Below are 25,464 nucleotides of genomic sequence, written 5' to 3' on the forward strand. Positions count from 1 at the left end.
CCATCTTTCCAGAGAAAAGAGGGAAAGTGGAAGATTCGGGAATGGAGTCCTAGAGATCCCGTCCGGCACGGCCCCGATTGCCGTGGAGAACCGAGCGGATTTGTGCAAAGTTGAGTTGTGGATTTTCTGTAGGGGGGTGACTTGTGGGGAACAGTCGCGGAATTTCTCGAGGAGGGAAAGAGTTGCGCCTTGATTTGGGGAGATTCCTGGGGAGTCATTTGTTCCTAGAGAATATCTTGTGCCTTTCCCAACTTTTAAAGGTCGGAGGAGGTTTGGCACGGGGGCCCGAGGTTGGGGGTCTGGACGTTCTCCTCCCCTTTAAGCGGGCAGCACCCAGAGCTCCCCAGAGCGCCGCGCTTCCTCCCCGTTACCTGAAGTGGGGAGGGGCTTGGGAAAGTTTGTGTTTGTTGCTGGCAAAGCGCCGGATGGGAGGCGCGGGCGGGCGGGCTGGCGAGGGTTGCGGTCCCTTCGTTTTGCTTTCTGGAAGCGGTCGGGGCTGCACACTGTAGCGGCGGCCGGCTCCAGCGCCCGGCTCCCCGCCGGCTCCCAAAGAAAGGGAAGGAAGGAAGAGGCGAAAGAGGGAGGGAGAGGGCTGCCGGCCGCTCTGGCGCGCGGACTGAAGGGGCTCGCTCGCTCGGGGAAGCCCTTCGGCGGGAGCAGGCGCAGGAGTGGAGTCGGCGCGGGGCGGGCGCGCCGCCCCCTTCCCTCGGGTGCAGGAGCGCTGACTCCGGAGCTGCGGGAGCAGGAGGCAGAGGCGAGGCGAGGCGAGGCGGAGGAGAAAGGAAAGGGGAGTTTCTCCCGCGCCGCCAGCCAGCATGGGCCACTCGGGGGAGAGGCCGCTGCTGCTGGCGCTCCTGACCCTCGGTGAGTCCGGGCTGGGGCCCCGGCCGGATTGGGGGGAGGGGGGCGTGATGCCAGGCGCCGGAGGGCTGGGAGCCGGGGGCCCCCGCCACGGTGGGAGGGGAGCGGAGGCGATGGGCGGACTGAGGGGGCGTCCCTCCTCCCCGCGTGCGGCCTGGGCCAGCCCCGGGCTCCGGCCCCCCGCCCCTGCCCGGCGCCCGGGACATTCTCGAGCTGGGGCCCGCGAGAAGCCGAGCGGAGCCTGGCTGGGCTCGGGGGGCGCCCGCCCACTTAACCGGCGTTTTGTCCGGCGCTTGACCGCCCGGATCCGGGGAGCCCTTTGGTTGGGGGCGGGGAGGGCAGTCGTTGCTGGCTATCGGTGGTGCGGGAACCCCCTTGCCCCCCGCCCAGCCCAGCTTCGGGCTTGCGATCCGCCCGATGCCCAAGCAGAAGGCCAAGCCCTCCCGTGCCCGGATTCCGAGCCAGGGCTCAGGCTGTGGGGGGAGTGGCGGCTGCCTGCCTGGGCTGCTCCGGCTCTACCTGTTGGCAGGCGGGGGAGCCAGGACGCTGCTTCCTTCACCTTGAACGTCTCGGCCGGGAGGCGCCCCCCCAGAGCCCCGATCCCCTGCTCCAAAGCGGAAATGTTCTCCTTTGATCTGCTCCTGCTGCAGACTCGGTAACCACCAGTCACCCCCTCCAAAAAATCTCCAACCACCGAGCAGCCCCGCACAAAGCCTGGCTTCCTTCCAGGAAGGAGCACCCCACAAACTTTCCCCTTTAAAGGTGACCGATCGGGGTGCGCGGGAGCTGCAGTTTGACTATCGTGGGGCACTTTCTCCTTGCTTTGTTCAAGTGGCGGCTGACTGGCACTCCTGCCTGAGTCTTTCTTTAACTTTTACTTGTTCCTGGAGCTGCTGCCGCCTCCCTAACCGAAGGTCCTTCGAAAGAGCCCGAGGGCACTGGTTTCTGGACTATTTACCGACCGCCCTCCCCCCAACGCCCTTCCACCTCCACTGCCCAGTCTTCAAACTCCTGCAGCTTCTTTCTCTCATTTGCATACATCCTAGGCATGGACACATGGGCATGGGTTACTGCCAAAGTCTGAGCCTGTCAGATGCTTGGGGACTCCTGGACATAAGTCATCGAGCATTTATTATGAGCTTCTCGTGCACAAGGTCACTTTGCTAAACGCTGGGGATACAAACAAAGACAAATCATGAAAAACTAGTTTGGTGGACTGATGATTGGACATCTGGCTTCTCGCCTGAGTTTGGAAAGAATTAGATTTGGAATCTAGGTTGAAATAATGTATTTTCTAAAACTGGCCAAGTCAGTGCTCTTCTCCTACCTACCTTCAACTGCCTATCTGTAAATGAAGGGGTTGGACGCTTAAGATCTTTAAGGCTTTTTTTTTTTTTTTTTTTTAAACCTTTGGTCCCATGTACAGAGCTGATCCAGAGGTATTCAGCAATCTAGTGATCTCCTCAGTGGATTGGCCTGGACTAACCTAGCCCCAGATGCATCCTTGCTGTAATGGCTTCTGGGCTACTTAAAAGCAAGAGACTCCCTAAGGATTCCCCCTCCTGACGCATATAGTCCCACCACCTAAACTGACTGTGTTCCTCTCCTTTAGCTTCTCCTCCCTTCTTAGTAGCAGAGCTCTGGTGCCAAAATGAGGTTAACATAAGAGAGTGAGAGGGGCAGGACTGAAGCTGCAACTCAAATGTTTCCCTCTTTCACATCTGCTTTAGCCTTCCAGTGCCTTCCCTGAGAAAACTCACCCAGTCACATGGTTTCAATTACCACCTATAAGTAGAACACTCCCAGATTGCCCCCTCTAAGTTTCATTGTCCTTCCAAGTCTCGATTTCAATAGAGATCTCAGTAGAAATCTTAATCGAGTCTTGATTCAGTTGTACATTTATTGCTATGGATATAGTCCTTACCCTCAGGAAGCTGGCACAGGTGTGTGGTGTATACAATACAAAGGATTTGTACATTGGAAACAAAGTAAAAGAAAATAGTTTCAAGAAAGAGTGTTAACAATTGAGGGGACTGGGAAAGGCCTCATGTAGGGGGAGGTTCCTAAGTTGTTCTTTGAAGGATAGTTAGGGAGGGCATTCCAGACATGGGGACCATTTGAACAAAGACACAGTCAGAGACAGGAAATGAAATGTCATTTCTAGGGACTACTTTGGAGTAGAATATATGAGGGTAGTAATATGAAATAAAACTGGAAACATAGGTGGAAGCCAGATTGGGAAGGGCTTTAAAAGCTAGACTGAGTTCATATGAATGCTGGAATCAAATGGGGAGAAGATTTTTGAGTAGAGGAATGAGTCACCTTAGGTAGCTGTGTAGAGGGTGGATTGAAGTAGAGAGAGATTCTAGAAGCAGGAAAACTAACTGTGGAGAGCACCAGCATTATCCCAGTCTCCCCCCCTCACCATATCCCAGTGGTCCTCAAACTTTTTAAATAGGGGCCAGTTCTCTGTCCCTCAGACTGTTGGAGGGCTGGACTATAGTAAAAACAAAAATCTCACACTCTGTGTACACCCCTCAAGCCCTTTTGCTATAACCCGGCGGGCCACATAAACATCCTCGGTGGGCCGCATCTGGCCCATGGGCCGTAGTTTGAGAACCCCTGCCATATCCTATCAAGCCATCAAGCTCTGTAAATTCTAATTTTATACCATCTCTCATATATGCCCCTTTTTTTCCTCTGATACTCTCATTACCTTTGTATAGGCCTTAATCACCTCATGCATATACTATTGTCAATAGATAGCCACTGGTTGATCTTCCTGGTTCATATCTTTTCTTCACTTCAATCCATTGTCCAATTAGTTATCAAAGTGATCTTCCTAGAGTATGCAGCTAACCACATCACTTCCCTTATTCAAAAAACTCCAGTCACTCCAGGAACCATTCTAAAATCCTCTTGTCATCCAAAGCCCTTCATAAGCCGTCTCCCCCTCCTTTTCCAGCCCTTTTACACCTTACTCTGTTCCACAGACTCTATGATCCAGTAACACTGACCTCATTTCTGTTTCTTGAACAATACACTAAATCTGCCAAGTCTGTGTATTTTCATTTCTTGTTGTCCTTCAGTTGTTCAGTCTTATCTGTTCTTTGTGATCCCATTTAGGGTTTTCTTGGCAAAGAAATTGGAAAGCTTTGCCATTTCCTTCTCTGGCTCATTTTACAGATGAGGAAACTGAGGCAAGCAGGATTAAGTGACTTGCTCAAGTTCACACAGTTAGTAAGTGGCTAAGATTGGATTTGAACTTGGCTCTTCCAGGCTCCAGGCCCAGCGCTCTATCCCATCCACCACCTAACTGGCCTGTGTGTTTTCATTGGCTGTCCTCAGTGCTTGGAATTCTCTTTCTTTACCTGTTACCTTCCCTGACTTCTTGGAAGTTCCAGCTAAAATCCTGTCTTCTACAAAAACTCTTTTTTATGCTGGAATCTTCTCTCTGTTGGTTATCTCCAATTTACACTGATACATGTCTGCTCCATGTACCAAGTTGTTTACACGTTTCCCCTCCCCCCATTACACTATGAACTTCTTGTCTTTTACCTTTCTTTGTGTATTTAGGACTTTAAAAATTTTTTTATTAAAGCTTTATATTTTAAAAACATAGGCATATATATAATTTTCAACATTCACCCTTGCAAAACCTTGTGTTCCTGTTTTTAAGACTTAATACAATGCTAGGCACATAGTAGGTAGATGATAGGTATTTTTTGATTTGACAGATATGATTTGAAAAATCCAGGTCAGTCGGGAGGAGAACTTGAACTACACTAGAAATATAAGGTAGCAAGTGTACAAATTTAATGTGCCTTGGAATCACTTCTCTCAGTTCTCTGCCTATCTGACCTTTCCTTCCCAGTGTCCTTTGCTGAATCCTCCTTCTCTTCCTGTTCACTAAGTCTAGGAATCAGCCAAGGCTGTATCCCAGGAGTAGTGAGAAGCAGCCTTATGCCAAAGATACTGTGGAGGCTGGTCAACAAGACTTGGCAAGTGAGTGAATGGGGTGGGGGGAAGGAAGAGGAGTGCAGTGTGAATCCAAGGCATAAATCCAGGAGGTTGCAAGGATGGTGGAGCCTTCAGGAGAAGAAATTCAGAAGTTTGGGGGAGGATTGGAGGGGTGGATGTTATGAATGCTTGTTTTGAACATTTTGAGTTCTTGATGCTACGTCCATTTGGTGATGTCTCCTAAAGTTGGTGATACAGAGTTGAAGTTTGGCAGGTATACAGATTTGGAAATTGTTTACATAGATGTGATAATTAAACCCCTGGAGCCTGATGGAGGCTGATGAGGTTTCCAGAGGAAGGTGTAGGAATGAGCAGAAGGCCTAAGATAGAGTTTTTGGAAGCAGTCTTACCTAAAGGGTCAGAGAAAAATGTTTATTCAGCAAAAGATGCTGAAAACCTTCAGACCAATAGGAAGAAAGCCAAGAAACAGCAGGGATTTGGAGACCATTTCAAGTTTATATACTTGGCATTGTGGTCTCACCTCCACTGCTAAAAACTGCCCAGAATGGAAGATGTTCGAGTGCTTAAGGGAGGCCTTTGCACATATGGTCTAGATTGTAGAAATGGAGGTCAGAGAAGTCCATATATTTGATCTCTGAACTCAGATTTCTATGACCTTCACAATACCCAGCAATGTCCTAAGAGTAGTTGGAAAGCTCTGCTTAATCTCCAATTGGCCTTTTGACCATTCTTACTTTTTCTTCCTGCTCACTTCTCACAAAGGAATATATAAACTTAGAAGCCCAAAGATACTGTCTCTGTACATTTGCTCTCCTAACACAAACACTCTCACTTTCTTGTCTCTGTCTGTTTCCCTCTCTCTCGTTATCTCTATATATTTCACACATATACTCACATTCTCACATATACACATACATTCTCTATGTATATATATTCATGTAAATATATCACACATGCATGCATTCTCACATATATACTATATGTTTATATATACATAGATATCATGTACATAGACATTCTCTCACACATACTCTCACATACACATACACATTCTCTCTCTGTATATATAGATATGTAAATATATCTATATATACATTTATATGTAAATATCTCACACATATTCTCTCACATATATACACACAAACTTTCTCTGTCTCTCCCTCTGTATGTATCATACATACACACACATTCTCTCTCACACATTCACATATATATATATTCTCTCTATATCTGTGTATATATACATACATATATATATCACATACATACACACATTTTTTTCACATATACATCCATTCTCTTTCTATGTGTGTGTATATATATATATATAAATATATCTCACACATTCCCTTTCTCCCACACACACACATACACACACTCCCTTTGGAGTGCTAGACATAGTGTGAAGGAAACTTGCATTTAAACCTATAATCAGAAAATAGTTTTATGACTCTAGGCAAAATAGCAAACCTTTCTGAGCTTTACTTTCCTCATCAGTAAAATGGGAGTAATAATAGCATCTCCTTGGCAGGGTTGTTACTAGGATCAAAGGTAATGTACATTAGGCAGACTTGCATAAATGGAAATCACTGTAATTATTGCTGTACTGCTACTTGAAATTTAAATTTTTTAAAGTCCATTAAGGTTAATGTAATATAAATAGAGCTTTGAACTTAGAGTGAGTTGAGTATTAACTTCAGTATATACTCCTTGGTGTCATATTGGGCCCGACACCCAGATGACTTGTGAGGTTCCGTGATTTTGGCTGAAATTGTTTTCTCATGTGTAAAAAGATGTTGATGTGACAGTGTTGTCTGGTTCATGGGACTGTTGTGAGAATCAGTTGAGGTAATAGATGTAAAAGACTTTGTAAATCTATGGCTTCATACACAGGTAAGCTGATATTACTGTTTTTCCTCTCTTCTGTGCCCTCCCCAATTTTCCAGTACTCCATTCTAAAATTCACCTCAGTTGAAGCTTCTGATTTCGATTCAACAGATATTTACTGAGCACTTAACTGTGTTCAGAATAGTTTGGAGAGGTTGAAGAGATGAATAAAATATGGTCTCCACAATGAAGGAACATACAGTCTAGTTGAGGGGGATAAAACAGGAGTACATTTTAACACCTATCACCATATAAATTCCTCGAGAGGTGGAAATAAAATTCTCTGGTAGCTCAGAGGAAGTAATAATCCTAATCGTTCAATTCATAGCACGCTTTCAGGTTTGCATAAGACCTTGCATTTATTTTCTCATTCGAGCCCTAGGAGGCAGGTGCTATGACCATCATTATTTTATACCTGGCAAAAAGGAGGGGTTCAAGAAATGAAGGGACTCGGCCTGTGGCCACACATGAGGATCGTTGGTGGTATTTGAACCTGCTTTACAAGTGGAGAGATTAAGAGTTGGAAAGGGCCTTAGAGACCAGCTGGTTCAACCTTGTCTTTTTAATTGTGAAAAAGCTGATTGCCAGATAAAGTGACTTTTCTAGGGTCACACAGACACTAAGGAACAGAACTGGGATTTCAACCCAGATTTCCAGCATTCTTTTAGGCACATTTGGGGAGATCCTTCAGTCTGGGTCTTTTCTCTGTTTTTCACTATGAAACCACAGATCTCCTTCTTTCTTTCCATTTCCTTTTCTAGCAGCTTTTACCCCAAATGGAAGTCTGAGATTATACCAGAGAGCCTGAAACTACCTTCGGGTTGGCTTACTCCTTTTAGCCTCTCTTCTTAAGTTCTTTTCATCCCTCCCAACAGGTAGCCTATTCCCAAAGCATCATTTTGATAACCTCTTTGCTTTGTGCTCTCAAGCTCTCACATTCTATCTAAATGTCATACATGTTGTTTTAAAGTCACCATTAACTTTATCTTTTTTTCTAGTTACAGAGTCAGCCTGCCTCACCAAACCCAACCACCCTTATGTTCCTCTTCATCCAGTTTTAGACTTTCCCCTCTTAGGCCAGACAGATCTCCTTGCCTTCTTTTGTATATGTATTATTCTAAATTTTTAGTCCCCCAAGTTGCTTCATCTCTCAGAGACTCAATTTCTTTGTGCATAAAATAGGGTTAGTGATTGGACTCAGTGACCTCCAAGGTTACTGCCAGCTCTAAGTCTATGATTCTTTGTTCTATTCCTTTCCCTCCCCCGTCAATCTGTTTTTCCTTCAAAACTCATCTCCACAAAGCTTTTTGTAACTCTGTCAGGATAAATTGACTTGAGTTCATAAGGGCCGGAAGGATACTGAAAATTCATCTAGCCCAGCTCCTTTTTATAGATGAGAAACTGAGGCCAAGAGAAACTAATTAGGATCAAAGTCCTACAGATAGAAAGTGGAAGAACTAGAATTCAAACTCAAGTCCTACTGATAGGATTCATCCCTTTTCCCATCACACAACGATGTTTTCTTCCTCCATGCTCAGGCATATACTTCCATCTGGCAGGTTTGGGACATTCTTTATTTCTCTTATCTCCCATTATGTTATAGGCTTTTTGTGGACACAGATCCTTCTTCTTTATACTTCCCACATGGCCCAGGGCTTTGTGTATGCTGGACATTGATAAAATGGTGACTGTAGCCAATCTCTCTTGCTATTTAAGGCTGGGTATGGGATGGAGATGCTGGTCAGAAAGTAATCATGGTATTGAGTAGAGAAAGGCCTGGACCCAGTGCCTGGCACCCAGAAAGTGCTGAAGAAATGCTTTTTAACTGATCAGACATGACTAGATTCGGGAGCTTGTGCTCTGTAGTAGCACCATAGAGACAATATGACATTCCTCAGCCACAGTGGGTTCCCCAACACCTTCTTTGAGAAACATGGGGCCTTGAGTGTTAACAAACACAGAACTTCCAAAAGAGCAGTAGTGGGAAAGAGGGAGTAACTGGCTTGAGAGCCAGTGGTGAATCCATTCAGCTTATCTCTTTTTGAAGTGCTGTGGCCTTCAGAGGTTCCCTGCTACTAATTTTAGCCTCATTATCAGAACTCCTGTATCTGCCAAACTGATTAATGCCTCGTCTAACTATAATTATTCTTATTAGAGCCTGCTGAATAGGAATTCTGGATGTCAGTGATCATTCTTTTTAGAAGGCAGCTGGATGGTCCATGTTCATTTGGCCATTAAAAAAAAAAAAAAAAAAGTTGAACAGCTAAGTTGATTATTTCTTATAAATTTCCTTTACTTTTTATATATATGTGTACACACACACATACATATATATATTATATTTGTAATACCATTAAAGGATATGTGATTATCTCATCCTTTAAAAAGGACTTTGGATGCAAGGTAGAGAGGCAAAATGGAGGGGAAAAAAACCCCCGCCTGAACAATTTGTATATATAAAATTTAATTGTACTCCTTTCCTAAAGTCGAGGTAGAATCCAACAAATCAATCCTACAAACACTTATTAAATGCCTGTTATGAAGAAATGGGGATAAAAACATATAAGAAAAATAGACCTGCCCTCAAGGAGTTTATATTCCATTGGGGAAAGGGCTGACAAGATGTGCAAATATACTTATGTACATATGTACCTGTACATATATCTATTTACACATGAAATTTAAGGAGGATTCAGAGAACACACAACTCAATAGCTTCTTGCTTTGTTGAAATAATGTAACATGCTAAAATTCTTCCAAATTTATCTTGGAATAGATGGTATGCCCTAGTTGGCCAATGGACTGTGATAATACTTGGAATTTTCCTTTTGCTTACTGATGATCTTTTAAAGAGACTTACAGACTGGAAGTATGTCAAGAGATAATGACTTTATTTATACTTGTGTGTTCTTAGAGTGTTGGTTTTTCAACAGTTTTCCCAAAGTGCCCCTCACAAGGTCAAGTGGTTACCAAGAGGCATGCTTCAAATTTAAGGACCTTGTTTGGGGACTTTAATCAGATCTACCTTAGAAATTTGAAAGCAGCTGGAGAGTTATGCTTGACATAGGGACACAATTTGCTTTAGATGGCATTCCGTCCGTACCTAGCCAGCTTTGGCCATGCTTCATTTTCTGTCCCAGCCATCTTGACATCCCTCCTGACTGATGTGTTTGACCTTTTCTTTATTCCTGCTCCCCATCCTCCTCCCAGATCCTTTCCAGCTCTGGGAGCATAATAAAATCAGTGTGGCCATTTCTAGGAGAAAGGGTGTATCAAGCTGCTCCCCTAAAGCTTTACAGACCATTCCTGTGACTTTTTAAACTCCCCTGGCCACTACTCCCCTATAAATGCTGTTTTCCCAATGGAATGTAAACATAGAGTATCTCACTGTTATATTTGTAGCCTTAGTGCTTAGTACACAGTAAGTACTTAATAAATGTGTCTTTTTTTTCCATTCATTTGAAGGAAGATGACCCATTAGTTGTATGAGGATAGATTGTCATTGGGCCTGTTTTATTATTAAAGCCCAACTGAATTGAAGCCCTTCTCTGACCTCTGATCAGTAATGCATTCCCTCCTTCTACTTCAAAGAATATTTCACAAACTCTTCAATGCATTTATCACATAATGGCATGTCCTATAGTTATCCGGTTTGTGTCTTATTTACTTACCAGGTTGTGAGCACCATAAAAGCAGAGACTGGATGTTATTGAAACTTTGAATTTGCCTAGAGATGTCCAGATGTCTAGAGATGCTAAGATGGATTGACATTTGGTGGGGAATAATGGCAGGGGGAATAAAAATAGGAATACAGTCAGGATGTAGATTGCCACAAATGAACAGAAATAGTGTCTTCTGGCTTAGGGGAGGTAGCTCACACTTGCATACTACTTTAATAATAATTCCCAGTGTTTTGCACTCTGAAGGTCATTAAGAAACAGTCTCTTGAATCCTTGAAAGCCTTTAGACCTCTTTCTAGCCCCGAGGGGTGAGAGGGCAGGGCACTTAAGCCTTCACTTTGTGAACACCCAGTTTAGGATCATAGATTTAAAGCTAGAAAATCCTTGAAGTCAACTAGTCAGCTCCCTAATTTTACAGTTAAGGAAACTGAGGCCCAGAGGGACTTTTCTAAAATATTAAGTGAGAGAAGCAGGATTAGAACACAGGCTCTATCTCCTGAGCCATTGTTTCTTCCCTATCATCTGGTTTATGGTGATACTAAGCCATTTGACCAATGACCAAAGCACAGGCCTAGGAATATTGTCCTAGATGTTCTTCTTGGGGAGATACCAAATGGTGGATTGGAGGCCTTTTTTAAGGAAGCTTTGGTAATACGTGTGTGTGTGTGTGTGTGTGTGTACGTACATATATATGTACAGAATGGCTTATGCTAGCATTATTGGGGAGACTTTTCCTCCTGATCTTTGTAAGACCACCATTTTTTCAGCTAGAAAGAATCTTAACTTGTATTAGAAGCCATAGAGGTTAACTAAACTGTCTGGTGTGTTAGGAGGCATCTTTGTTTCCAAGTAAAGACCTCGTAATCATCATATCTCCTGAACCAGCAAATTAGACTCTCGCTGAAGAGTACTGCTGATGCTTCCATTACCAAGGCCTCTTTTGAGTGGTCACTCTGATCCACTGCTGATATCCCTTTTATTGATTCCTAGTCCAGGAAGATTTGTTGAAAGGAAATTGGTCGAGCAAATGCCAGCACTCCATTTTTGGGATTATGGAATATCCAATTTCTTTGCTCCTTCTTTCTTTGGCCGTTTCTGTTCCAGGTTGTCCACCACAGGATTATCAGAAGAAAGGGTAATTTTCTAATTGTTCAGTTAAATGTTTATAGTATCAAGGTAAAACTAATCAACTGGATTTAATTATATTTAATCATTATATATGTACATCTGTTTCTATCACTGTATATTTATAAATACCCTTTTCCTTGACATAGATAGTTGCTGAAGAGGCATCTGGCTTCGGAGTTGTAAATAAAAGACTAGTTAACTGACTGACCTGAGTTCAAATGCTGCCTTCAATACATATTAGTTATGTGACCATGTGCAAATCATGTAGCCTTTTAATGCTCAAGACAACTTAGACTAGGGCAGCTCAGAGGTGCGTTGGAAAGAGCTGAGTTCAAATTCAGACTCAGACACTAGCAGTGTGATACTGGGCAAGTCATTTGCTTGCCTAATTTCTTCATCTGTAAAATGACCTGGAGAAGAAAAGGGCAAAACATTTCAACTTTTTGCCACAAAATCCTCAAATGGGGTCAGGAAGAGTCACTTTACTGAAAGGACTGAATAGCAATAATTCTGTAACCCTGAATTAGGCTTTGGACCTCTTCCTGAGCTGAAGTTGTCTCTTCTTAAAAATGAATAAATGGAGTGAAATGACCCCTTGGAGCTGGAACTTTTTATGGCTTTTTTTTTTTTTTTTTTGCTAACACCTGCTGTTTACAACACGGACAACTTCTTATATTTGGGCCCTCCCTGGCAGTTTTCCCAGCTTCCAAGGCGTGCTATCTGTAGTGGATGCCTGTTTCACCTGCCTGGCAACTCTCCTCTGCAGCTTAGTTGGTGCCATCAAGGGCCCTCCTACCTTGTATTTTTTTAGATTTTGTGATCAAAGTTATTCTGTTAGTGTATGCTCATTACATCCATTTCCTCTATTGGGAAATTGTAGCATTTTTCCTAGGATCTTTGAAGCTTTCTCATCCTTACTAAGGTAGCCCTACAGAAGGGGAGATAAAATCAGGGCTGTGTAAGAAAATAGCCAAAACAATCATGAAGAATCTTCCTTCTTTTCCTGCTTTTGTGTGGCTCCAGGAGCAGGGGATGCATCCATTGAGAGGAAGACTCAGACTCAGCTTCTTAATTACAATCGGCCCAAAGTGGAATGAGTTGTTTCAGGAAAGTGTGAGTTGCCCCACCCTAAAGTATCGTAGAATGATAGTTGTGGAGCTGGAAAGGTCTCCAGGTGGACAAGATGACTACATGTAGGGGGACAGTGTAGAGGAATTCCTATAAGACAGGAATGGGTTGTCTAGTTGACCTCTGTTCGTCATCCTTTTGACCTTAAAATTCTATATATATTTTTATTCTTTTTAAACAAATGATGGTTGATGATTCAGACTTTGAGCAAGCCCTGGGCTTAAAGACCACAAGAACAATTAACAGTTGTTAAATATAAGCTACATGCCATACCCTGAGGGAGATACAAATTCTAGGTGAGAATAGCTATTAATGGCACAGAGTTTTTAAGATTTACAAAGCACTTTAAGACATTTCATCCTCCCAGTGCTCCTGGGAGGAAGGTACTATTATTACTCCATTTTATAGATGAGGAAACTGAGGCAGACAGGTTAAATGACTTGCCCAGTCTAACTTATTAACTTATGGGTAGTAAGTGTTCTGAGACACTATTTGAACTCAGGTCTTCTTAACTCTAAATCCAACTTTCCACCCATTGAACACCTATTTCCCTCCGAAGAAGAGACCTGGTTTTGTCTTCTGAGCGTATGATCTGGTAGGGTAACAAGACTAACTGTAATACACAGCAGCACATAATAAGACATTTAAGAGGTGCAAAACAAAGTGTGAGGTCTATGGGGGAAGGCTGTTAGCAACTGGGAGGATTAGAGATCAGTAAAATCTGTCCCTCCCTTTAAAAAATCCCATATCCCTTTGCCTTCCATGCCCTGTAAAATAAATGGAAACTCATCAAGGGCAAGGACTTTTGTTTGTTTATGGCCAGTACTTGGCACACACAGTAATAAATACTTAATAAATGCTTGCTCATTGATTTTATATTCAACCTGGGAAGTGGCTGACTCCACTGCCTTTATTCTGGAAGATATTGGGGACAAAGGAAATGAAAGTTTAAAAAAAGAAAAGGTTCAGCTTTCTTTGTTGTGTCAGAGCACTAGCACTGTGCTCTGAGAGATGGGAGAGTCGGGACTGAGCCCTTTGTTAATGAGATGGGTGTTTGGAGGAAGAAACCAAGAGGTCATTCTGTATCCAAGAAGGGAGGGGTATTATAGTGGGGGGGGAGAGAAGGGAGGAGGAACACCCCCTATCTCCCCTCTGTACTCCAAAACCTTTGGGAGGAATCTTAACAAAGACAGTATCTAATTCTGGGCTTTGTAAGTGACCTAAATGTGTAAGACTTTCTCTCCAGTCCTCCTCGAGTATTTAATAAGGTGAGTCTCACAGCAGCCTTGTGCATCCTTCAGTTGTGCTGCTGCCATTGTGGAGCAACATCAGTGCCTCACCTTACCTCACTTGCCCAGTGTTATCCTGATATCTTGCAGGAGCAGATTTTGCACAGAGCAGGGAGGATGGGTGGTGATCTGTGCAGTTACTGCATCCTGAATGTGCTGGGAGAGAATATCGCTTGATTTGGTACCTGTCCAGTAGGCTGGCTTAGCTTATGCTGCACAAGGAGAAAAAAAAATCTCTTTTGGCACAGGTGTACATTTTCCATTTTCTGAGTGCTGGCATGTTTTAAAGATTTACTTATTTATTAGCAGATGACGCAGTCCATCATTTTGACCTGAGGAATCTATAAAGAGAGTTTAAAGTAAAAAACAGCATCTAGCATTGTGCCTTGCACATAGTAGGCACACAGTAATATTTGCTGAGTTAAACATTCACACATACTCAGATGGGAGTGAATCTTTTTATTCTTATCACTGTGCTCAAGGCAAAAAACATAATCTTTTCTCCTCCTTTTCAGCCACCTGTTTTTTCATTATTATCAGTCCTTTGGGAAAATTCTGAAGGTAGAGGACATCATCTTAAGTCCTCTGGGAAATTATAAAGTGGGGAAAGACTCCCTTCTAGAAACATGGCACACATAGTCAAGAATACTACAGGGTGGAGCTCCTGTAGCTAAGAACAATGACATCCAGCTGGAATTATTCTAGAAAGCTTTTGAGTGGGTTTGAAGCAATGCTTTAAGGGACCAAAAAAAGAAAAAAACAAAAAAAGAAAAAAAAAAAACTACTCGCATGGTCTGTCATAGAGAAGCAGGAGCTCTCTCAGGGGATAGTCAATGGTTAGCCCAGGCCTGCAAAAGTAGTAGTTCAACTGTGTCTGGGCTGTGTGCTTTCTGGTGATTAGCTGATGTAAGCTGGGAAAGCCAGAGAAGTCCAAGAGAAAGAAAAATTAATTATAAGGCTCAGGTCTCGTGGGGCATGAATATTAATTAATATCTGAGGATGGGTGATTGGATCAAGAGGAAGAAATTGTGAGAGAGATGTTGGAATCCATTCAAAAGGATGTTGGTACTTTGCTGAGTAATCCGAGCCCATGTAGATGTCCTGCAAAGGCCCGTTGGGGAGGTACAGGATGTTATACTGGGATATTAATGTAACGAGGCAGCTGCTAATCCCATTTTTATTTGTCTTTTATTGGAGAATAGCTAAGGAAACAATTGCTGATGTTCCCCCGTCAGGTAGTTTAGAGGAACATTTCTTCAAAGGGTTAGCACCTGATAGTCCAGATGGATAGGTTTTAGAGGAAGGATGGGGATTTTTGGTTGGTTTCCAGTGGAAACAAGGTTTATATAATTGTATTGCCTGTTCATCTCTGAGTCCCACCTTAATAACTCTTTGTCCCACAAGCTAATTTCAACCAAACGAGAAGTTTGGGTCCAAAGCTTAGTAGCATTCTTTATGACTTAGTAATGCGCTGATTGTGACTAAAGGAACCAGGATTCCCGATTATTTCTGCCACTATTTTCCCCAATACATTTTGTAACACGGAGCCCTGTAGTACTGTGCAGTTTACCATACTGACTGCCTGTGGGTGGCTACGGCCCCTTTGTGTCCCACAGTAGCTCATTGGCTAACATTGAGTTACATTTAGCCAACAAAACTAAAAGCAGATGTGAGAACTGTATGTTGTTTTGGGAGCTAAAACCTCAGGTAACAACAAAATTTAGCAAACTGAGGGATTGATTAAAAAATCATTTGAATAAGTTCATCACTTAAAATAGAATTGTGATAGATAATTGGACCCACAGACAGAGAATATCTTCTTATTACCTTCATCCCATCTGCTGAACTTGAAAGATTCTTAACTTAGCATCTGAGAAACTCTTTTTTAAAAAATGAGAATCACGTTTCAATAGAATTGATTTCCTTTGTGTTCTCTATCATGCCTTTCAAATATTTGTTTTGATAAGACATCCATAAGCTTCTCAAGAAAACCATGACACAAAAAAAGGTTAAGAAATTCTGTGAGAGCCTTACCCTCTAAGATGTGCTCTGCATAGGTCTTGGATATATCTAGTTACTTTTTAATTGTCTTTCCCAATAGAATGTAAAAATCTTGAAAGCAGGAATTATTTCTGTTTTTATTTCCATCTTCAGTACTTAGCAGTGCCTGGCATGTAGCAAATGGTTAATAAATGCTCTTGACTTTTTGAATGGATAACTTTGAAGACCGTGGTTCTGATACCCTCTCAAATCAATTGGATGTCCTGAGTATCCCTTCTTACCTCCATGTTCTTACCCTTCCCTCAGGTTTAGCAGCTAACTCTCTCTTCTTCCATATAAATCTTTCTAGGCACAGCTCAAAACTTCTCTCCATGTAATCTCTCCCAATTCTTACTCCATACCTTTAGTACTTAGAGATAAAGTTAATACCCTATAATATTTGTATTTGCCCCGAGATTGTGTGGACAGCATTCTTGAGATGTTTTTATTTTATTTATGAGAGGCAGCAGGATATAATATGAGGAACAGTGGATTTGGAGTTAGGATCATAAGATGGAGAGCCAGAGTGGATGTTAAAGGTCTTCTAGTCCAACTTCATTATTTAAAAAAAAAAATCCCAGGTGAATTGAATGACTCGTCCAGTGTGGTGATCCATGGTTTGTAACTTACTCACAGGATCAGATTTAGGATTGGAAGAAATATTAGAGACCATTGAGTTCAACTCCCTCTTCATTTTACACATTGCAGAAATTAGGTAAATGAGTTTAAAGAACTTGTCCCAGTGTCTGAGGCAGGATTTGAATTTGGATCTTCTTGACACTGAGTTTAGTCCTCTACCCATTATTCTATCTCACCTCTTTCTGGGTCATTGTCCCATGTCCAGCCCTTTTTCCATCACTCCATGCTGTCTGTCTGGGTTCATATCCCAGTTTTGATAGTCATTTTTCCTCTCTGGGTCTCAGTTTACTTATCTGGAAAATGTGAGATTTGGACTGGATTTTATTAATAATTGCCTCCAGCTTTAACATTTTATGTATATCATGCTTCAAAAGCAGATTATACATAAGCTTTACAAGATGAGAAACAGTATCTTCTCTTTTTATGTATAATAAAGGAAACTGTGATAATTGGTTCATTTTATAAGGAGGAGTTTGGGAGAGTCAAGAAGAGGCAGTATGGTGCAGTGGGATGAGAGGAAGATTTAGGAGCATCTGGGTTGAATTCTCACCAATTTTTCTTCTATGAAACTCCAAGTAAATCCCTTATCCTCTCTGGACTCCTTTTCTTATCTATGAAATGAGGTGATTGGACCAAACAATCTCTCCCAGTCCTCCATTTTTGATTCTAAAAAAAGAATAGAGTTAGAGCATAGAAAAAAAAGGACTAAGAAGATTTGCCTTATCACTTTTATGGATTTTCTAATTCTGTCTCTTGGAATCCCATATGGGAGAAGAATGTAACTTATCTTTCCACCTTCCTTTCTTGCCCAGGAGTCATAGAGGCCCCAAGGCATCTTCTTATTACTTTCCTCTCTTATTTTGAGCTCCTTCTTTAATCTCCTCTCTTCAATGCCTTTTAAATTCCTTTTGATTCTTCTTGTTCGTCCACCAAGCTTCCAAGTTCCAGCGCTTGTCTTTTGGGGGAACAGGTAGAGTATCCAGTTGTTACTCACTGTTCTTGGAGAGGTCTTTGCCCTTGCCCCAGGCATTTGTATGGACAATCAGTGCCAGTGCCAGGCAGTCAGAGGGTCCTTTGTGCAGCACCAGTCTCACTAATTCTCCCAACAAAAAAGCATCTATTGGATAGATTCTGTGTGCCAGGTGGCAGGCTAGGCTCTGGGAATTCATTGACTTCCTGCTTTCAAGGAGTTTAAAGTCCAGCTTGGGGAGATACATGCTATCTCTTTGTTTTTATTTTTAATGGATGTGTCCTGAAACATTAAATGAGGGAGAGAAACAATAGTTGCCCCCAGAACACAGAGGAAGGGAGTGAAATCACTGTGGGTTGGAGGCTAAAGTGAAGGATGTCAGAGGGTTCCCATCTCCTCATCTCTCCTCTTCTTTCTTCACCTGATTATATCTGCCTAAGTAGTTTAAAAGGTAACAGTGTCATGTCTAGAATAGAAACCATTCAGCGGGAGCCAAAGCTTGCAAGTAGTTGGCTTTATGTAGCTTTTAAAGAAGAAACGTTAATGAACTTGATGTTGCTATTCTGGGGTTGTGGGATAATGAGATTGTGTCACTTCACAGAAGTGTTGAGAACCATCCTACCAGAATGATGCCGTGGATCTCAGCTGAGTTAACTATCCAGAGTTCATTTGGGATAATATTCTTGGCAAGGAGCTTTTTTTGAACATATTCATTGGAGATTGGGGGCAGGGAGGTGTTTTCCTGAGGTAAACAAAATCGAGTCATTCTCAGCTGGTTTCGATAGTGAGCTCTGAGATGGAGCTACCTTTCCTGCTATTGTTCACCTTCCCAGGAATCATCTGATTTCTTCATTGAGTCGGTGCTAGGTGTTTTTCATTGAAGGATTCCCTGTCTCATTAACGTTACCTGGCACTGTGCTGTGCACACAGTGACACTTTGCTGAATGAAGGTGTATAGAATGAAAGGAATGTAGGAGTCAGTACCATTCAGGTCGGGGCACTTAATTGGTAAATAAATCCAGACTTTTTGTTTGCAGTTCACTTGCATGCAACTGAGCTGTGCTCCTCAGGTGGACCCACAGTGAAAGCAACATCCTTACCCCAGGATGTCCTTCAGGGCTAAGCCATACCTGGTGATTCCATGTTTAAGCCAGTATAACAGATCAGGTAAATAGCTGACATTTATATAACACCTTAAAGTTTTGCAAAGTATCTATTTCATTTGATCCTTATAATAACCTTGTGAGGCAAGCTCTATTATTACCCCCATTTTACAGATGAGTACACTGAGGCTTAAGGGGAAAAGGACCAGTAAAATGACTTGCCTAGGATCAGTTAGCTAATGAGTAACAAGACAAGACTTGCACCTGTCATCCTGACTCATAATTGTAGGCTTCCAGAAAGAAGAAAAGGCATATAGCCAAATAGGAAAATAGAGGAGAAAAAACTAGGCGTGAGTAATGAAGAGTGGTAAGTTGCTACTAACAGTTAGTTTAGAACCAGCTTGCCTTAGATTGCCTAATGTCCACAAAAACACCTGTAATGATTTAGAGTAGTTTTTATCGAGTTTGTGTATGACAAGATTAAGTTGGGATTTATTGTACAAAGAACTTGGTGACAAAGTGAAAAGGGATACTGGGCAACTTCTGGGACCCCTACCAAGGTAAAAGTCAGCTGAGTCCATCACATTACCCCACCCCACATAAAGTAGCCAGAAGATGCTACACACTGATTGTAATCAGAGGTATGAACAAGACCAAGACTGCATTATTAAATCAGTTGTTCAGAGATGTTAGTCTTTGATCAATTTAACCATCCTTTGGAGCTATTGAATAAAGTGAAATGACACTACACAGGAAGTATGTTTGGATTGGATAAGAAGTCTAGTCCTGTGGGTTCCGTATGAAAAAAGGTAAATTTGCAGTTTTTGGCAAGCCCCTGAGATGGAATGACTTTAGTGGAAGATGGGAGATGCTCACTCTCTTTGGAAACCCCATCTTCTCCCACATTTACCCCCTGACTTCTCAGTGTGAGATATTGCCAGGATTTGGTAGGGTTAAATACAATCTCAATTTATGAACTATAATCCCATTGGCCACAGAAGAGATTAATAATGTGGTCATCTACAATTTAATTTCTTCCATTAATTTCCTATTAACTTCACCAGATATTTTATTGTCTACTCATATATAAAAAATGGATGTGTTAGCTATTTTGATGTTTTTATTAATGATCAAACTTAGATACAAATGACCAGGTAATAGTGACTGGACATAATACTATAGATGGAAATTGCTATTTAGTCACCCTTCCTCATTATTTCATGCCCAAGCCCAAGAGAGGGAGTGCCTCATGTAACTTGACCTCCTGGGAGAATAATAAACTTTGACATTATCTCAGGACCACACCTTGGAACTTGTCATCACTCTGAGATCTTTCGCAAAAAATCTCAAGGTCTAAAATTCCCTTCTCTGACCCTAGCCTTTCTTCTTTTTCCCACTTATTCTTCTTGTACCTTCCAACCCTATTTTTAGGCCAACTTCTTTTGAGTTCAGGACTCAAATTTCTACCTGCCTATTCTATTGTGTATCTCTACCTGTAAGTCCCACCAACATCTTCAACTCTATCTCTATAATGAATTTAATTTCCCTCTGGAAACTCCTGCCATTCCTTCTCAAAACAAATTACCAAAACAAAACAAACAAACAAACAAAAAAACCCCAGTTTTTACTCAGTTCTCTATTTTTATTTTTGCTATCACTATTTTCCTAGTCACCCAATCTGGGAATCTTGATTTCATATTTGATTCAGTCATGGCCATCACAATCTAAAAAGGACATAAATAAGCTGAAATGTTTGTCTAGAAGAGGGTAATCCGGATGTTCTGCCTGGAGAAGAGGAGCTGTGATAGCACATTCAAATATCTTTTTAGGCGGGAGATTCTGAAGGAACTTTGAAAATGTAGCCCTTCATTTTACAGGTGAGGAAACTGAGGCAAATGGGATTAAGTGATTTGCCTAGGATCACACAGCTAGGAAGAACCTGAGGTTGGATTTGAACTCCTGACTCCAGGCTTGGTACTTTGTGCTCTGTGGTACCGCCCAGCTGCTGCCCTACAACTTTTGGACCACTCTGATTGTTAAAAACTTTTTTTTTAAATTAATTTTATAATTATAGCATTTTTTGACAGTACATATGCATAGGTAATTTTTTACAACATTATCCCTTGTGCTCCCTTCTGTTCCGAATTTTCCCCTCCTTCCCTCCACCCCCTCCCCTAGATGGCAGGCATTCCTATACATATTAAATATGTTATAGAATATCCTAAGTACAATATATGTGTGCAGAACCGAATTTTGTTGTTGTTGTTGCAAAGTAAGAATTGTATTCAGAAGGTAAAAATAACCTGGGGAGAAAAACAAAAAATGTTAATAGTTTACACTCATTTTCCCAGTGTTCCTTATCTGGGTGTAGCTGATTCTGTCCATTATTGATTAATTGTAATTGGATAAAAACGGTTTTACTAAACATTGAGACAAAATCTACCTCTTTGCAGATTAGCAACATTAGTAGATTGATATTAATACTGATATATCATAAAATTCTACCCCAGGACTGGGAGGTGGAGGTGAGGAGCCTGGATCTTCCTGTGTCATTTAGGTTAGAATAATGCATCAGACCATTCACAGGTCTTGTCCTAGTATTATTAGCTTAGAAGCTTTGGTCTGCTCCATTTCCAACATGGACAGGTTAAGCTGTAGAGCCCTTTCTGTAGCTCGAAACTCAAATAGTTTACCAGTCTCACCCTCCCAGTAGCAGAGATTTCAGACATTCCAGGCACACTTAGGTATAGCTTCTAGAGAGAATTGGATGGGAATGAAAAAGGAAGACATTTTTCTCAGAGGTTTATGGTACTTTTTTCTAGTATAGAATTTTCAAAAACTATCAGAATCTTAGAGATGATTCAGTTCTATATCTTTATTTAACAAATGAGAAAATTAAGGCTTAGAGAAATAGAATAATTTGCCCAGATCACACAGCTAAGTTAGCAGAGCTAGGATCTCTAACTTTCTCCAAAATAAGAGAAAAAGCTCTAAAATAAGAGTTAAGATAACTCATTCTGGATCTGCTGCTAGCTAGCTATGAGTCACAAGTCTGTCTCTCTGTGAGTACTTCCTCTCCTGAATTCTTTAGCTTTAGAAAATTGACACCATATACTGTATCTCATTCTTTTCACACATCTTATCTTGTCTGCCATGGATATTTGCAAAGCCTCTTGAGGTCTCAGGTTTTCTTTTATTCATTTTCCTGTTCTCCTGTGGTTCCTCTTGCACAATAGAAATAAAGTCAATCTTTTGATAAGAAATTTAGTCATAATTCTAAGTGAAGTCTAAGCTGGACTTTTTTTTTTTTTTCCTGGATGGGCTGTATCATAGCTGCTTGTACATATCTCAAATGATTTAGAAGAGGAAAACCAGCTTTCTGCTTGTATAAAAAAGCTTAATGGGATTGTAAAACTAGAATAATGATTTAAAATGATAGCAAACAACTTTCACAAGCACTGTATGCCTTATATATTGAATAAGACTAACATTGATAATGGTAGAAATAAAAATATATTTCTTAAGGAGAGAGTTAAGGAAGGCAGATAAATGATTTAGTATTCCTTGACTTGGGATGATTTCTCTTGTTTGCCGAGGCAGAATATCGAGATTACTATTGCATCAGTGGTTTTTTGCCTTGGAACAAGATGCCCAGTGCTTTTCTCCCTCAAAAACAAGGTTTGTTGTTATTGTTCAGTTGTTTAAGTTGCGTCCAAATCTTTGTAACCTCAACTGGGGTTTTCTTGGAAAAGATTTTCTTCTCCAGGTCATTTTGCAGATAAGGAAACTGAGGCTGTAACAGGGTTAAGTGACTTCCCTAGAGTCACACAGGTAGGAAATGTCTGAGGACAGATTTGCACTCAGGAAGATGAGTTTTCCAGGGCCTGGACTTCTATCTCCTGTGGCATCTAGTTGCCCAAGGACAAGATTGGGAATGGTTAATTATCTGATTATGAAAAGGAAAGCCAGGCAGCCTACTGACCTTTCTGAATTCTCAGTACCAATAATTAAGAGATCATAGATTTAAAACTGTTCTTAGAGACCATTGAGTCCAAGCTCTTCATTTCACAGATGAGTAAATGGAAACAGAAAGAAATTATTGACTTGCCCAGAGTCAGGCTGCTAGTGAGTATTTGGAACAGGATCAGAGTTCATAGCAAACCTACTACTGCACTCACTATTGCCACGTCACTGCCTCATGGACATGAGTATTTCCCAAATTGCTGCTAATTGGTTGAAGGGGACACGTAGTATTTAACTTTGCATGGGAATTCGTGGCAGTTCAGGAGATAAAGCCAGTATGGAACACAAGACTTCAACTCCTAATCCCGTAACTATTTCTGTTACTGGGCCAGGTACAGCCTCTCATTTAGGCTGAAGGTATTGAGAAACCCCATAAGCCTAAGTTTGCAATATTGCTGGCACTTGGTGGTCCTGAAGGTTACTGATACCAAGGAAATTTCAGATTTTTTTCCTTCTAGAGTCTGCTTGCTTCAAGCTGTGTGCAGAGGAACATAAACCGCAGAAATGGTAATATTAACAAAACAATTTTGCCTCACTTTCCCTTGCCTCGCCTCCCTGCCCAGCACCCCACTTAAATCCATTATTATCAAGGATTTCAAAAGATTTCCCAGTAGAAATAAATGGTTAGAATTGGGAATATGGGCATCCTTATGAGTTACTTGCCTTTTATCATTCTAGATAAGGAAGTCAGAAGGGACAATTAAAACACAGTAGGATCATCATATTTTTGACATTAACTATAAAACATTCCAGGGAACCATTGCTTAATCATTTTATTATTAGATAGAGCTCTCAAGTTAAAAACTGTCATGAGTCAAAGAAAATCACATCCTGATTAGCCCCCAGGAAAGTGCTGTAATAGAGGAGAGGTAGAAAATGGTAGGGTGTAGAGGGATAAATAATTGATGTGCTGTACCCTCCCTTTTGGGTAAAGTCTAAAGGAATGACAGCATATTAAAGAATAACTGAGAAACTGGAAGAAGAAACAAGCTTCCCAAAGGATATGCTTAAGATCCTTTTTTTTCATCAATCTTAGCAAACTAAGCATGTGGAATTTACTAATTGGAATGGACATTGCTTGGTACAGTTCTTAAACCTTGACAAAGTGATTCTTGAAATCATTTCTTCTTCATGGTACAGACTGTGATAGTTTTAATCCCGTGAATGAATGAATGAAAACTATTTATTTATTAAGTGCTTACTAGATGCTTTAGTGGATAGAATGCTGGGCCTGGAGTTAGAGAGACCTGAGTTCAAATGAGACCTCAGACATTTACTAGATGTGTGACAAGTCATGTAACCTCGATTTGCCTCAGTTCTTCATCTGTAAAGTGAACTGGAGAAGGAAATATCAAACTACTCCAGTATTTTTTCCAAGAAAACCCCAAGTGGGGTCCCAGAGAGTCAAAACTGAAAATTACTGAAATGTAAAAAGAAAAAAAGTACTGGGGTAACCACTGAGGTTCAGATAGAAAAGTAAGACAGCCTCTGCTCCTATGGAGCTCCCACTGTAATGGAAAGGTAAACCACACAGAAAGTTGCAGTTGCAAACCAGATGGAAGGGTCTCATGGTCTTTAGGATACAGAGGCAAAGCAGATGGACAGGTCTTTTCTTAAATTCATTTGCACTGGTAAGATCATACTGGTTTTTGATGTAGAGTCAGTGATGGCAAGAATTTCCTTTTCTGAATCTTTAGTAGTTGTAGCCCTTGCAGTCCACATCTCCACAGTGGGATGGCTTTAGGCCCTTTGCTATTCCAAAGGCTCTTGGATTCAGGGTACGTGGCGTGGAGGGACAAGAGCCTCCAGAAGCTTGTCTCCTTGATCCCTGGGATGCCTCAGGGACTAAAAGCCCACCTTTGCTTCCCTCTCATTGCAGCGGTTTGCCAGGGACGCATTGTAAAGATCCCCACTGGGGACCTTATCCGAGTGGAGGGTACGGAGCTGGTCATTCCCTGTAATGTCAGTGACTACGACGGCCCCAGCGAGCAGAACTTCGATTGGAGCTTCTCCTCTTCGGGGACACTTTTTGTGGAGATAGTGAGCACATGGGAGGCGGCGTTCACAGCCCAGCCGTACAGGGAGCGGCTGCAGAGAGGGGAGATCCAGCTGAGACGGATCAGCAACGATGCCGTCGAGCTGCGCATTAAGAACCTCCAGGCTGCTGACCAAGGGCAGTACAAATGTTCCACCCCCAGCACAGACGCCACCGTCCAGGGCAACTATGATGATACAGTGCAAGTGAGAGGTACGTTCTGTGGAGGGAATTCCAGCTTCGGGTTTAACATTTAAGAGCCCTAGTTCCCTCATCTTTAAAATGGGAATAAGAAGAATAATTCATCATGTGACGAATTGGGTCAAATTATCTGAACTCAGATCTTTTGACCCCAGACCCTATATTCTAGCCATTATACCACAGGTTGCCTGCTAAATTATTATAATAAGGAAAAAATAAAGGGATAGTGCATGGCCAGTCAGTAAGCAGTTATTAATTGCCCACCACATGCTAGATGCTGTACTAAATGCTAGAGTTACTAAAAAAAAGAAAAAGCAGAACCTGCCTCACAGTTTAATGAAGGGGAAATAACACTGTACAAATAAGCTAGATAGAGGACAAATTAGAGATGATGAATTGAAGGCACTAGGATTAAATTGGAATAGGAAGAGCTCTTTGAGTAAAGAGGAAGACAAAAAGAAAACACCAATGTCCAGTGATACCAAGTTTCAAATTGGAT

The 25,464-nt window shown here is 41.7% G+C and overlaps 1 protein-coding gene across 1 annotated transcript in view; it reads left to right on the forward strand.

The window, feature by feature from the left end:
- Positions 1 to 405: 405 nt before the first annotated feature.
- PTGFRN (prostaglandin F2 receptor inhibitor) overlaps positions 406 to 25,464 on the forward strand; it is a 75,971-nt gene continuing 50,912 nt past the window's right edge. Inside the window, exons 1-2 of the mRNA XM_074263189.1 lie at positions 406 to 864; positions 24,609 to 24,977. Coding sequence (XP_074119290.1) covers positions 816 to 864; positions 24,609 to 24,977 — 418 coding nt within the window. The 5' untranslated portion in view covers positions 406 to 815. The remainder of the gene's footprint in view (positions 865 to 24,608; positions 24,978 to 25,464) is intronic.

Source organism: Sminthopsis crassicaudata, chromosome 4 (genome assembly GCF_048593235.1).
Source record: "Sminthopsis crassicaudata isolate SCR6 chromosome 4, ASM4859323v1, whole genome shotgun sequence".
Classification (NCBI taxonomy): domain Eukaryota; kingdom Metazoa; phylum Chordata; class Mammalia; order Dasyuromorphia; family Dasyuridae; genus Sminthopsis; species Sminthopsis crassicaudata.